Below are 15,401 nucleotides of genomic sequence, written 5' to 3' on the forward strand. Positions count from 1 at the left end.
GAAAAAAAAAAAAAAAAAATTCCAGGGCCTTAAGAAAAATCAGTGTCATTTGACAAGAATATTCACTTTACATGTGAGGAAAAAATGGTTTGGGGCAAATGTTTGTCTAAATGTCACATGAACAGCGCCAAACAGCATGTATGCAATCAAGTGCAATGCATATGTATGATTTATATTGAGTCAAAAATCATATTCCAGACCAACTGTGTGGCTTATGGAAATTGTGTTCTGGAGGTGGCATATATGTTGTGGTAAAAAAATAAATAAAAGCACAATTGACAGTACTATTGGACTTACCGTAACAGGCAATGCATACAGAAAAACACAGTTCTCTCACTGTTTCATACCCAGTCAATGGTGTAATTGATTCAATGAAAACAATTTAAAACTAATCTCCAGAATATGTTTACAAATTTGCTCCCTCTCACTTTTTACCTAATGTATTTAGCATCTCATTAATATGAGGAGTGTATATTAGCTTTTGGGTCATGTGTTTCTCATCTTTTGCTTCCTTTCTTTTTTTATTGGGATGCAATTAAGACAACGGATGGGTTTCAATATGCTCTGATGACATCACTGGAGGACACGTTTAAACTCATTAAGTCTCAATAGCTTTCACACCAAATGAAATTTCACAACACCGTTTACGGTTTGAGGATATGTTTTAGGTAATGTACAGTACATAATAAATTTGCTCAGCACTGAGGGCAATATTTACTGAAACGAGCACTTTATGACTGCTTTATCCCTCACTCAGGGAATTCAAGCAAATGTGATCCTTAATTGGTTGTGTACTTGTTGTGGTTAAGTAGTTGGCACTCACAGCAAGTGAAATGCAAGACTGGAATGTGGTGAAGCCATGTTTAACAGAACAGTAATTCTTTTATTTAGTGCTTGAAACATTTTATTGTTGCTTTTTTCCTCTAGTTGCTGGTTATCCTTAGAGGGCGGCCTGCTTTATGCCTTTGTTGGACCCGCTGCTGTCATTGTTTTGGTGAGTATGCACCACATACTCTCTCTTCACCAGTTGAGCCCTCATGTCCAGTCAAACCAGACTCATTCTCTCATTGGTCATGTTGCATAATTCTACAAATATTTTGCTAAATTAGCCTCCAAACGCAGAGCTTTAAATCACCTGCTTATCGACCTCTTAAGATTTTCCTCTCACGTGTGCGTACACACCCGGGGTATACACGACAAAATGATGAGCTGAGCACTTTGATCTTTGAGTTAAAAATGTCAGCCCAGAAAAAAAGACTAAAATATATTCCAGCAGACTAGTGTTTCCTGGCAATGCACCACATGCTTGGACTGAATTCTACATCTATCCCAGCAGCCAAATATCTCACTCTTGTACTTTCAAATTATGAGTCATGGTACCAAATGTACTTAAGGCAAAACCTCTTATATATATAAGTTATTTTCAAACATAAATATGTGACTATCAGTGTGTGCTGCAACCATAATAATAGGTCCTTTGCCAATTGCTATAAAACAGACGTTTTTATGAACAAATAAATATAACTATATTGTTCTACAGCAAAATTGAGTGCATTGATTGCATCTCAGTGGTGTTTTAATCATCTGTTGTTGTGTGCTGCTGTATGTGGCTGTTTCTAGGATTAGCTGATTTCTCCTAAATGAATCCCTGGGTGGATATTTCCACCACTAAGCTTAATAAGTATGGATGGGATACTAAACTTTAGTTTGGTAATTGCTGCCAGCCACTGCTGTTGTTGTTGTCACTGTGTGTGTGTGTGTGTGTGTTTGTGTGTGTGCTCATGCATGCATCAGGGTTTTCTTTTTTGATGTTTTTCGCACACTTACGGTACATGTCAGGAAGGAAGAGTACGGATCGGACAGCATCACAGGTGTGCAGAATGATATGCATGTTGTTCAAGTAAATTCCTGACGAGAGGACGGCAGTTTGACAGGTTGTTCATGCTGTAGTATATATGCAAGGATTATATAGTGCTGAATATTCAGGATTATGATAATATAGTGGTTTCTAATATTACTAGTATCTAAAGGTAAAATCAAAAGACTGTTATCCTTATAAGTTGTTTTTTACTGTCTGGTGTTTGTTTGTATGTTTCCATCTTTCCTCCATTTCTGCCTCCACAATGTCGATGTATACTGTGCACCCCAGCTGCTACGTGATGGTCCCCGGCCCCCCAGTGTTGTTGCTGTGGCCCCACTCTAACAAACAGCTGTAATGAGAGTGGGACGTCAGGCAGAGAAACACAGACCTTCCCACAGGACTCTTCTCTAATTAATGAACCTGGCCTTGGGCAAATAGCAGAGCAGGATGATGCTGACTCACAGAGCTGGGGCCAGACATGACTGGCATGACAATAACGCTTTCACAGTCTGGCAAATCGTAGGTAGTTGTCAGCAGCAGAAGCGCACACATGAGAGGGAAGGAGATGACAGAGAGAGAGAGTTTTTAGCAAATTGTAAAAGCTGCCAGATACACCGTAGCTGTACCCCAGTAAAATGCTTTAAGTAAGAATCCGGCTGCAAAAACTGAAAATTAATTTGACCACATCAAAGTCAGACTTAAACTGCTCCACTGCTTTACACTACACTAGTTTAGGACCTTGATAAGAATAGAAATACATTGCATTCACAGTGTAGGTATGTACAAGAATGTGAATGACATTTGTCAGTAAGGCATCTCACCTCTGAAATCCAAATGAACACAAGCAAATGAATAGCCAAACATAGCGGATGCGAGAGTGAGAGTGCAGTCGAGAATATTGGAAATCAGGATTATAAGGAACACATCAACAGCATAGCAAATCTCCCAGACGGGCAGGATTTCAGAGTGGAAGAGGTCTAAATGTATCAGGCCTTGGCTCAAATCAGAAGCCAGGATGAGATGCAATCAGTATATATATATATATTTTTATTTTCTATATGTTTTTAAGGCAATCACCACAAATGGACAAGTCACTGCTTGGAGAGATAATTATGTTGAGTGCTGCGTATTAAGTGCAGCACTTAAAAGCATGGTTTACAAAGTGTTTTGCAGGAATTAATAACGCTAATCCAGGACTGTCACGCTGTCATATCATAGTCATGGGTGGCTGTCAGAAGAAACTCAGACATTTCATTCACTCACGCATGCAGAAACCAACAAGAATAGTGATGAAAATATGAACTCATGGGAGAGGAGGCAATCTTCTTATGAAACTACTGTTAAATTAAAAAAAGAGATGAGGCTAAAGTTACAAAATATGTGAATTACTTGGATCGAGAGGGGATGTTTTTAAATCAAAGATGGCACATAATTTCATCGTTGAGTACTTATTAGCAACATTGCCCTCAATGCCAAAATTTCATTCATATATTACTAAGTTGCAACAGCAAATATGTTTTGCTAGAAACATAATGCTGGCTGAATTACATTTTCTCTCAGCATAATGAGAAAATATATTGTTTATGCTAATGTTGATTATGAATGTATGAGTGAGATGTTCAGAGACAATGTAGTTCTGTTTTTTCCCCACCAAAAAATTCAATCTCGCAGCACAGTATCCGCTAGTAGAAACGACAGCATCATTGTTCAGGCACTGGCAGCATTTGGTTAATGTTTGGGAAAGATCATCGTCTCTGTCTGCTAATGCAACAAACAATTTAGTTGTAATAAATGTAATTTCTTGGGGATAGGGCTGTGCCCTTAGACTGTATGAAAATAATGGACGTAGCCACCCGCTGGTTTGTGGACTCCCATTTTGAAGCCTCGAGTTTGGCAGTTTGACATCGCCATCTTGGATTTTTGGAGCCAGAAGTGATGAGAAGTGACTATATTTGGACGAGAGGGTGGCGCTGACTCTAGTGCTAGCTGGTAGCTTGGTTAGCACGGTGCACGTGATAATGCTAATGCTAATTTTTGCTAGCAAAAAAGGGGTTTAATACCATTAAAACAAAACAAAAAAATATCCAGAAAAAGTGAACATCCGACTCCTTACAGGGTCTTTTAGTCAACCAAACGCTGAACGAGACTTTTTTAGGCAACCAAAATGTTACAATTAACTTTCATGAACTGAAAACACACTGTGAAATAGTGACGACTATGATTGCGCCTGTACCCTGTGAATCTGGGGTTGCGCCATGTTAACGTTACCTAACCAACATCATTGCAGTGGTAGCAGCTTGTCAATCACAATATAGCTATGCCCTAAAGCATAGTCTGCTTTATCATCAAATTTAAATTAAATGGGGCCATAATTTACAAAATGAACATCATGTTGTATTGAAGAATACTTGAAACTAGTGATTGAGACCATAAACTCATTAGGAAAGTGTTTACTAAGATAATAAATGAAGTGAGAAGGAGAGTCATTTTCCCATAGACTTCTATGGGTCACCCCCTGATAGCCATTAGAGAGAATGCACTTTAAGGCACTTCTGCTTTGCCTTCACTTTTCAGACCTGGAACTAGCCACCAGCATCGAGGGCCAGATGCAAAGAGGAAAAATATTTCTAGATCATACAATTCATGAGTAATTGGCCAAATGTAAAGCTGCATGTGTTTGTGTAACTTAGTGTGTTAATGGCACCATCTGGCCTTTGTTGGTAGTGAAAAAAGATTTAAAATCATTACAAACTTCAATTGCATCATTAAAAATGTATGCCTCCCTTTATGTGCCTGCATCTTCAGCATAATCTTTTATTTATGTAACCAACTGTTCAGAGTCAATGTAGACATTTGTTGACATTTTAGCCATCAGTTTCTTCATCATGGCCAAACACTGTAGATTTTCAAAGAATAGCTGTGAGCTAGAAAACGAATGCATGCTGTGGTTAAAATCTTTTTGAGATGAGCTTAATGTTTGTCTTACATCGGAGCAAGTCAGCCTCGGAGCTCTGACAGCGAAAGCACTGTCACTTTCAGTCTCCAGTCTGTGCGACAATTAAAAATTCATCTTCAATCAACTGGAACTTTAAAGAATATGAAGTAAACTTGTGATACAGTGCATAAATCGAATCCCTGTTGGCAACCTATTATTGCAATCTTGATCAAACTCTCCTCTCCCTCAGGTGAATATGCTCATCGGAATTGTGGTGTTTAACAAGCTCATGTCTCGAGACGGCATCTCAGACAAGTCTAAAAAGCAGCGAGCGGGGTAAGTTAACTTCCTCAACCCTGAGCACTTCACACACACACACATACACACACACACACAGACACATAGCTACACACAAAAGACATTAACACAAGCTCCTGCAAAAAAAAACGCACCACTTACACATCCATTCACACAATTCTTGGTGGGAACTGACTTTAAATTTGCTGCATTAAATAAATGTTATCCTCTGTCAGACACAAACTCAGAGAGACACTTTCATGGCAGCTAACTCAAACTGCTTCAGGGGTCTCTGAACACGACACCTACTTGTACACCTGTGTCTACCGCATAAATCATCACAAAATACAATCCAATTTGGCAACAAAATGACAAGACATCTGTTATGTTCTGTTGCTTTGTGAAATCTAACAGCATTTTACTACCACTTCCACATACATATGGCTTACATCTAGTTTTCTCAGTTTTATGAGACACAGATGAATACGGTGGATATGAAAATCAATGGCAGATGGAAACCTAAATTACATACTGTAAACACTGGGATTATGTGCCTTATACACTATTGAAATCCTATGAGATAAAGATTTTTTCTGTTTCAAACAAACATGCGCTCACGTGATATATGCATACATAAAAGACATACATGCGTATGCACCCACCTACAACATTACTTTAACTGAAATGGGGGTTGTTCATCATCTACACTAATCCCACAAATGGAGATTTCCTCAGCTCTCGAAGCCAAATCCATGTTTTCATTTCCATATGTATTGATTCCATTGTTTTCTCTCTCTCTTTTTTCTCTCTCCTCTCTCTCATAACATTTCCTCCAGTGTCTGTCTCTTGCACAAATTGAAATTGATAATTTGTGCATTGCTGCAAGGGTTAACAGGCTCTCCAGGGCATTGATTAGCTTTTGTTGCTCAGTGATACAACTGAGATTAAATCGTTTAATGTGTACAAGTGCACATACACAAAGACACACACACAAACAGGTTTAACCTTCTTTGTTACATACAAAGTCCTTGGTGTTATCCGAGTATTAAGCACATTTCCTCTCAGATTCTCAGAAGCATGTGTTTAGAAGTACACACACATGTCTAAGCACTCCCACGAACGGTAGTTAGCAGCGTTGCTAACAGGACAGGCTGTCATTAGCATAATGTATTTCCTTATGAAGCCGTGGGGATGTGGCTGGCACTAAGGCAATGAGCTGTGATGGGACGCTTATGTAGCATAGCAGGTGCATGGCCCCATCATTCTCAACTCACAATACACACACACACACACACACACACACACACACACTCTCTGAGTAGTCAACTGTAAGTAAACAACCAAAGGAAAGTCTTTTCTTTGTTCACGTCCTGATAAAGCTTCGTTGTGCACAGTCACATGTACAGATAAATGACACACACACACACCAGCACACACTTGTGGTGGCATAAGATGATTGGTGTATTTCCTGTCTGTGTCATTGTAATCTGTTAATCCACATGACTCTGCTATAACATTGCAATGTCTGTCTCTCACTTTCTCTCTACTTGCTCTGAATCAGTCTTTGTATTCTGACTGTTTTTCATTGCTGCTACTTTTTAAGATCTGGTTTTAATTTGCCTTTCTTTCTTTTCTCCCCCCCCCTCACCTCTCACCCCTTTTTTTCTTTTCCCCTCCCTCTCTTTGTTGTGTCCATTTTTTCTTTTTCTTTTTTTTGTGGTTCTTTTGCAACTGTGACACCTGCACACTCACCTGTTGTCATAACTGGAACTTGTGTTACCACACATCCCCCCCCACCCCCACTCCCTCTCCCACCTCCCCACATGGTTGTGTGTGTGTGTGTGTGTGTGTGTGTGTGTGTGTGTGTGTGTGTGTGTGTGTGTGTGTGTGTGTGCACGCACATGTCCTAAAGTGTCCCAGCGGAGGCGCGTAGCCGACTGCTCCTGAAATGCTCCAAGTGTGGCGTGATCTCGAGCACCGCTCTGTCCAGCTCTACTGCCAGCAGCGCCATGTTAGTCCATCGTCATCTTTCTACCTCTCTCTCTCTCTCTCTCTCTCTTTCCCTGTTCCTCTCTGTCAGTCTGTCTCTGACTCTCCACCATCCTCTCTCCATCCTTTTAATCTCTGGCTGTCGGTAATGATGCAGGATGACATTCGGACTTGTAAAAACAACAAGCTAATGAAAGGGAAAAAACACCTGCACTGCAAGCCGCCACTATTTAATGAGAGCATGTTTTGATCCAAAGAGGATTTTCCTTGGGCCATGCAGAGCAAACCTGACCTGTGTCAAACAGTGTTTGTGAATCATTCTTGTTTTAACTTGTTTATGGTGCAGTTTCGCTGAGTCTTAACACATCAGGGTAGCACAATGTGAGGAAGGTTGTCAATTATGGAAACTGTGTTGCTGTCGAACACCTTTAAACGTTTCAATTTTCTGGCTCTCATTATATAATCTTATGTAGTAAACTTCTCATCTCTTCCATCACCTCAAACTGGTGGTTACATTGAATATATTAAATATCACATTGCGTTAAATAATGGAATGAGGAAAATCTAACAGACATGCTAACAACATTACATATATGAGAGCTGCATGCATTTAAATCAATATTTATAGTATTTTTTTAGATTTCTAATCTATTGTTCCTGAATATGTCTCAGAGAAATCTGTGACAAAATGTATTTCCTAATTGTTCTGATATGTGCTGCTCTTTTGTAAAAGGAGCATTTCACCGATTTTACGTGTCAAAGTGAATTTACCAGTCACAAAGAGTGTAACACAGCCTGTGAAACAGTTGTACAATGTCCTCTGTGGCTCTGGAGGGAGCTTTGTCAAGTCTGAGAAAATTACTTAAGTGACATTGCATCTCGACTTGAGCTTTGAGACCACAAATTTGTAGCAGATTTACAAAATTGGGGTGTGGAGTTAAAAAGATATGGACATTTAACAGCCAGTTAGGGCCTAACAACATTATATAGCATGATAGGAGGTGTAGAAACCAGTGTTTTTGGAGATAACATTATGGATCAGATTCAGTGATCCCTCATAAGCAATACAGGGACATGAAGTTACTGATATATGCTGTTTTAAGTAATACATAATTTAGGTTTAAAGTTACATCATATTGGGTATCCCTTAAACCAATTGAAAAGTGATTGAGCAGGTAGGGTTAGATGTACTGCAGGTAATGGTACACCAAAGTGACACAGCACATTGGAATATGCTGTGTCACAGTTTAATATTTGTGGCATTTCACACACTATTTCCTCCAGAAATGCTATATGATACTCACTTCAGTATTGTCACAATACCATCTCCTATTGGTTGGTGTCATTTTAAAACATTTGAAATGTCTGGACTTTTGCTCCCTGAATGACAGAGTCATTGTCATGGTTTTAGGTTCAGTGCAGTCAGTCTCTGAATCAAAGTCCTTCCTACTGTTACAAACAATCCTGTGCATATTTAACTCTACACTTGGATAACTAGTTTGTGCAAAGCTTTCATTATGGCTTTGTGTTTATTTTGGAAAATCATTCTGTTTAAAGCAGAAACTCTGTTCTTAGTTGTTTTGCTGCATAATTGGATGCTGTGATTGGAAAGTAATGGGATGAGATTGCCTATTTGCAGTAACAACTTTGACACACTATTTCAGTCAAGTGAATGGGAAGGTGTATCCCAAAGTATTGACTGGTGCTGTAGCTTTGCTGATCTCAGATCCACCTACATCTTTACTGAATGCATATAGAGTCTATTATTAGATGTGGCCATTTATATTTGCATTGCTACACTTCTTTCTGCTTGCAATATGCTGTTAGGTCGGAAGGTCCTTCACATTATGTGCTTACAGAAATCCTGCATTTGAAATGCAATCAGACAGTCTATACAGTGTAAATTTCTGTATTTACTGAAATTTGAATACAAGAATTTTGCTTAAAAGCTGCTGCTGCTGCTGCTACTACACACTCCTTCATTCTCTGTTGCATTATTACATTCTAAGCCTGGTCTTACATCCTGATAAACCTTTAAAGACTGTTACTGGGGAACGAATTTCTAGAATGAGATAACCACCATTTTAAAAATTGTGACAAAGCAATTCTAAGCTTTCCTCATATTTGTCTTTCTCCCAAAAGACTCTGCAGCACTTTGAAATGAACCGCTCATTAGAAAAGACTTTTAGGTACACTTTTAGTATTGGAGTGTTGTCTTTTTCACATAGAATGTAGGCTGATATTTTGCTCATGCGGTAAGGGACGGTAAACCACAGTGTACGGCTGAAACAACTGGACACTTTACACATTAACAAAAGGACAGCACAGCTTCGGCTTTATTGCTCTTTTTTTTTTTTTTTTTATTCACTGCCTTTGGCCACACACCTCTAAAGGGACAGGCGTATTTCTCACAGCAGTTAGACAGAGCTGTCCGTCTGTCAGACTGACGGTTATAAAACCATGAATATGTGCTCAAACAGCATGAACATTTTAAATTGGTGTCTGACTCCACAGAGTTACAGATGCACTCACACACATACAAACACACACACACACTCGCTCCTCAGAAGCCCACGTGTCAGTACTTGTCAATGGCCTGTCTCCCCCTCTCCCTGTTGGGCCTATGTCGATCGTCTCACAGTCCACCAGCATGACACTTAGTGTGCATCAACCATGTAATTGTGAGCAATTGTCAGTCTCGTAACTATCTACATGATTACACATCATCTTCCACTTCTCAGTCAGAATATTAAGTCTGATACAAACCTCAGTGTGTCAGTCAGTCTCAAATTACCCACCACTGAACCTTTGACCAATGTGTGAGTGTGTGATTGTGTGTGAGAGGTGGAATTATGTGTATTGTCAGAGTTGGCTGGTCTGGTTTGAGACTGAACCCCTTGTTCCTTTTCCTTCTTCCTTCTCCTCTACCCCTCTCTGTCTCCTTCTCTTTCTCTCTTTCTCTCTCTGGCAGGGCCTCTCTGTGGAGCTCCTGTGTGGTTCTTCCTCTGTTAGCTCTAACCTGGATGTCAGCAGTGTTGGCCATAACCGACCGCCGCTCTACACTCTTCCAGGTGATCTGTCTCACACTACTAGCAGATGCTCACATCCCGTAACTCACAAACATGCACCTGTGACCCATCATGGAAAAACAGCTTTAAAGTGGTGTAAGGCTTCATAAAGTTCAGTCATACAAACAGAACATGTAGTAAAGGTATTGTATTATAGCTGGGATTTGCTGATTTGGAAAGTGAATATGATAAAATTGCTGCTTTTTTTGGAGAGTTGATGCTCGTCGATGCTGGTAAAGAGGATAACAATGCATCCTTAAGTGTTTTCAAAATACGAATGATGTAAAATGTGGCTTCTGTGATGTTCAGTGACTCTAGTTTTTTTGCCCACAGATCCACATTTGCCCACAAAAACAAAAGAAACAGATCAGATTAAACTTGAATAATAACATATGTAGATGTTGAAAGGACAGGATGAAAAAAAAACTCATGAGAATATTAAAATAGATAGAAACAAAGATCATAAGCAGAAACACAGTCTATGAATGAAAGTATGGATGACTGTGAGGATTTATGATGAATAAACATGACTCGGATGACTCAACATTTCATTCCCATTTCATTTTTTCTAATGAATACTGAGTCATTTCAGCACGGTAGTACAGCAAATACTGGAAACAATACTTACAGCAGATCTCCTTTGTCTCCTCCAGGTCCTCTTTGCTGTCTTTGACTCCGTCCAAGGTTTCGTCATCATCACCGTCCACTGCGCCATGCGCCGGGAGGTGAGTCCGTTCTCCTCTTTCTGGGGATCCCAAACGTGTTGAGCTCATATATTTTCTAACTCTGCGTCACACATTGACCTCAACAACACTCTCTCCCATTCAACAGGTGGGATACATGTTCGCAAATGTCATGTTAGTTTCTTGGTCGGTTTGAGGTCACAGCAGAACACAAGCGGCTCAGACATGAAGAGGATTAGCACTGTATTTATGTCCTATGTTGTGGTGCTTCTTCTTCATAATGCAGTATGATAGTGCATTGTCCGTCTGATCCAAGGCTGCTTTAAGGAGCTTACTAAGATGCTGTATGGAATAAGACGATAAGTCCCTAACTAATACCCCCCAGTGCCTATTTGCCACAGGCTTTGCCGCGCCCCCGGGGATGCTGAATTTCAAACTCATTATGCACATACATGTATTCATGCCCTTGAGACAGATATTTGCACAGACACACGCCAACTCATGCACGCACACTCATCTTCCAACTCTCGCAGTTGCACTTGCAACAATTAGTGGATTTATAATGTCATCAGTTTTCTATAACTGTAAATGTGTCTTCTATAGCTGATGCATGTACACCACACACACACACACACACACACACACACAGCCTTTCCTATATCCAAGAGATCATTACGATATTGAATGCACTGCATAGTGTAAGTGAATTTTTAAATGCTTGGAATGCTTAGCTGCATTAAATCAATATCACAAAAGCAGCAGGGATCAAGGTACAGTAAATCCAGGAATTATTTATTGTAAATGTATGAAAATCCCCTGCAAGAGACTGAGCATAAATCCTTCGTAGCTGCAGAACTACAGACAGAGGGGAGTGCCACACCGGAGGGAGGGAGGGAGGGAGAGAAGAGAGAGGGAGGAGAGAAACAAGGGGAGTGTGAGGAAGCATTACAGTGCAAAACAAGAGAGAAGGCAGTACAAAGCCTGATATTATGTGAGGTAAACTACAGACGCAAAACGTGCGAGCAAGCGCAGCACCGTGTAGTGCTCCTAGATGGCAACTGCTGCGTGTAAGGTGCGGCTGTGAATGAAAGGACCGCGGTGGCACAGACAGCCTGCTGAGATCAGACAAGAAGAGAAGAGGGAATGAATATGTGCACCGTTAGAGGTGTTGTGATTAGGAGGCAGAAGGAGAGAAAAGCAAGGGGAGAGATGTGAGGGAGAGCTATATTGTGAGAAAGGGTGAAGGAGGAGACTTAAGTGAGTAAGAGGGAGAGAGGCTGGAGGAAAAAAAAAAGAATGTATGCAGAGATCTGTGGGGAGAAAAAAAAAACATGATTCAAGAGAGAAGCAGAGAAGGTGATAATAGGGAAGGAGGAAATGAAGAGTTCATTTTCAAAATTAGATTGCTCCATTTTTAGTCATTTTCATAAATCATGTTTTGTTTTTTTTACTGTGCACTTCAGGTTATATCAATCAAACTGCAGTTGGGTTGTTTTGATTGCATAAAAATAACTCACAATACAGGTAACTTACAAAATTAAACTTTATTGAAAAAGTGTTTTTTTCTTTTGTTGTTTTTTTTTTCCAAAGTCAAAGTTTGTTTTGGGGCAAAAACAGATAACGCCAAACACAATGCCATGTAATGGATATAAGTTTCTTATAAATGCAATATTACACATTAACAAGATCATACCTTGGAAAATCCCAGCCAGATTAAAAAACCTGCATGAACGTGCCAATGTTTTAACCTGCAGAGTGTTATAAAAGACCACAGCTGTCCTTTTTTCAGAGTTACTGAACCTAAAGTTTGCCACTTTTTAGTCTACAGTCAGTTCTTTGGGAACTGCACTGAACTGGAAAAAAAAACTATTTTACAGTATTCCATGTAGTATTCAGTGTAACTCTATATTCCTTGTTACTTATTGTTACTCAGTGTTTCACAGTATTCAGTTTGACTCAGTATTCAGTGTTACTCAGTGTTTCACTTTATTCAATGTTTCACCTTTTAGTATCTCACAGTTTTTAGTATTTCAGTGTTTAATATTTCAGTGTTTAATATTTCAGTACTTACTGGATTCAGTGTAACTCTTTTTTACTTCACTGAAGAAGAAATCATCACAGGCATTTCAGTTTCGTCCAAGTTATCCATCTTTAAAGATGACTTTGAGCCAAAGTTACACTGAAATTCGCTTACAGACAGCACATCTCCAGCTGAACATAGTTGCTATATTATGTCACCTGACCTGAATACTGTGTGCTGATTCGCTGAACAGATTTATCAGGTTCTGTTCAATAGGGTTGGGTACAGAACTTGGTGCTTTTAAGGCCTGCCGAACTACGTCGGCACTACCGAGTACCGATTCACATTAGATCAGTTGAGAGAGTTAAAAAACGAAAAAAGGTAATCTTGGGTACCAGTACTAAATTCCAGGTACTGATGCTAGTACCTGGAATTGGTTCAAATGTGAACAGTACTGGCTTTTAACATTTTCTGCTCTAAATCATGACCCTCCAATGCTTTGACAACGGATAAAGAATGATTTTGTAACAAAACGTACTTAGGTTTCAGAATGTGCTATGTGTTAAGAATAATTCACAACAGTCAGTTAATTCTTTTAAAGCATGGCATTTATCAGTTTTTGCAAGTGAACACTTCAAATAGAGAGGGAGGTGAAGGGGAGCAGTGTGGACACTTTGAAGTCAGAATGAGCTGCACTTGCTGCCAATACACACATGCGCACGCACACACACACACACACACACACACACACAAACAGAAGAGGGAACAAATGCCACTGAGGATGAGTATGGACATAAAGGGAAGAGATGGATGGAAGGAAACAATGGAGGCAATGCGCTAGCCCATGCAGTATTAATCAGACATGGATGCTACTCCAATCCACTCCATTTGTAGCAGCACACACATGCACAGATGAGACCACCCAGAGAGAATGAAGTTGCTCTCTTTCGCTCTTGCACCACTTCTTACACAAGTACTCTTGTTTCCACCCATGAGATTCTTATGGGATTTGACAGCAGCAACATTGAGAAATGATGTTGGTCCTCAGCAAGCAACCTGGATATCTATAATACAGAGCCTGATGGAGGGAGGGGGTGGAATCTCAGAGTTGCCTGTGAAACATAATGCACAGGGATCCGTTTGATTTGAGCTGTGTTACGAGACCCAGTCCTTTGACGACGGGCTGGTGTGTGTTTGCTTGGATGTTCTATGTGGGAGGATAAAGAAAAACAATATGACACTAGAAAGGCCCAGGGGTTAGAGCATCTATATACCATACCATTGGTTTTAATTAGGGCCATGTGCCACTGATCTCACAAGGCTCAAACAGGCCACTTTGAAGTACTGATGTGTGCTTCCTATACCACTCCACTGCCTGTTATATAAGCTACAAGCTCAGCTACTTTGTGATGTTTTTTTATCTTTTTTTTTTTTTTAACACATAATTTAGTATTCACTGAACATCTGTCAATGCAGAGATGAAGAATATAATATGTCTAAGGAGTGAGTTCCCAATGCTCCAACATTTGCCAAACTAGCTTAAGTTCCTGCACTAACTTCTCTCCTTTGCATCATCCCTTCCTCTCCCTCATCCTTCTTTCCGTCCATCTTCTCCCTCTATATTCATCCTCCCTCTCCCCCATCCTTTATCCACCACCCTCCCCCCCTCAGGTGCAGGACGCGGTGCGCTGTCGGATGGGGGGATGTAAAGACGACAGCGAAAACTCACCAGACTCCTGCAAGAATGGACAGGTGCAGATCATGGTGAATAGTATTCCATTTCATCCCACACTGCAATCCATTAGCCCTGGGCTAACATTATCCAGGTTGTGGAGCTTTCCACAAGCTTCAAGCCCAACAATAAGAAGCACGATTGCCATTACTGAAGTGCTAAAACTCATTCCTGGCTCTCTCTTTTTTTTTTTTCCTTAACCATTTTTTTACACAACAGGAACTCATGATTGTTTATGCATTATGCATGTTCCAAAAATGCATGTTCCAAAAATGTGTGATTTCACTTCCCATAGAAAATGCAGTTTCACTCTTAATAGTTACCAGCATGAAAATAACTTGCTATAGTGCCATAGCTGGGCATGAAAAGTTGTCAACAAAAACTGCTTTGCGAAACAATATCCTGATATTTTATCATGTTACAACCAGGGGTGCCTTATCATTACTATAGGCCCCGGGGCTACGGATGTTTTGGAGCCCCCCCCCCCCCTTTCCAAGTAAATGCCTCCCTTCACAATATGCCAAGGCAACATTAATTCAGCATTCTGCGTCAAATGGAGCGCCCTCCTAATCAGTTAACAGAATATGAAACTCACAAAAAATAAGATAGTACATCAACAATAAGTCAAGACAAAGCTGGGTTGTCAGTCAAGTAGGCCGGTGTTTTGGATTTACTAGTGATTGTGTTAACTGGTAACTTTCGGTCAAGTACGTTGCAGTAGCCTGTAGTGACGGCAACTGTTGAAAACACCAAGAAAAGACATAGTGTCCTCGTGAATACCTTAATTTTTCTTCAATGAGATTTCAATACATACTA

The 15,401-nt window shown here is 40.1% G+C and overlaps 1 protein-coding gene across 14 annotated transcripts in view; it reads left to right on the plus strand.

Moving 5' to 3' along the window:
- Window positions 1-15,401, plus strand: part of adgrb2 (adhesion G protein-coupled receptor B2) — a 203,499-nt gene that overhangs the window by 160,341 nt on the left and 27,757 nt on the right. For 11 of the 14 annotated variants that reach the window (XM_042436671.1, XM_042436670.1, XM_042436672.1 and 8 more), the window contains 6 exons: window positions 928-994; window positions 5,047-5,132; window positions 7,006-7,104; window positions 10,054-10,153; window positions 10,804-10,875; window positions 14,525-14,617. In XM_042436671.1, coding sequence (XP_042292605.1) covers window positions 928-994; window positions 5,047-5,132; window positions 7,006-7,104; window positions 10,054-10,153; window positions 10,804-10,875; window positions 14,525-14,617 — 517 coding nt within the window. The remainder of the gene's footprint in view (window positions 1-927; window positions 995-5,046; window positions 5,133-7,005; window positions 7,105-10,053; window positions 10,154-10,803; window positions 10,876-14,524; window positions 14,618-15,401) is intronic. The other 3 variants (XM_042436676.1, XM_042436683.1, XM_042436681.1) reach the window with 2 other exon arrangements.

The sequence above is a fragment of the Thunnus maccoyii genome, chromosome 15 (assembly GCF_910596095.1).
Source record: "Thunnus maccoyii chromosome 15, fThuMac1.1, whole genome shotgun sequence".
NCBI classification, from domain to species: domain Eukaryota; kingdom Metazoa; phylum Chordata; class Actinopteri; order Scombriformes; family Scombridae; genus Thunnus; species Thunnus maccoyii.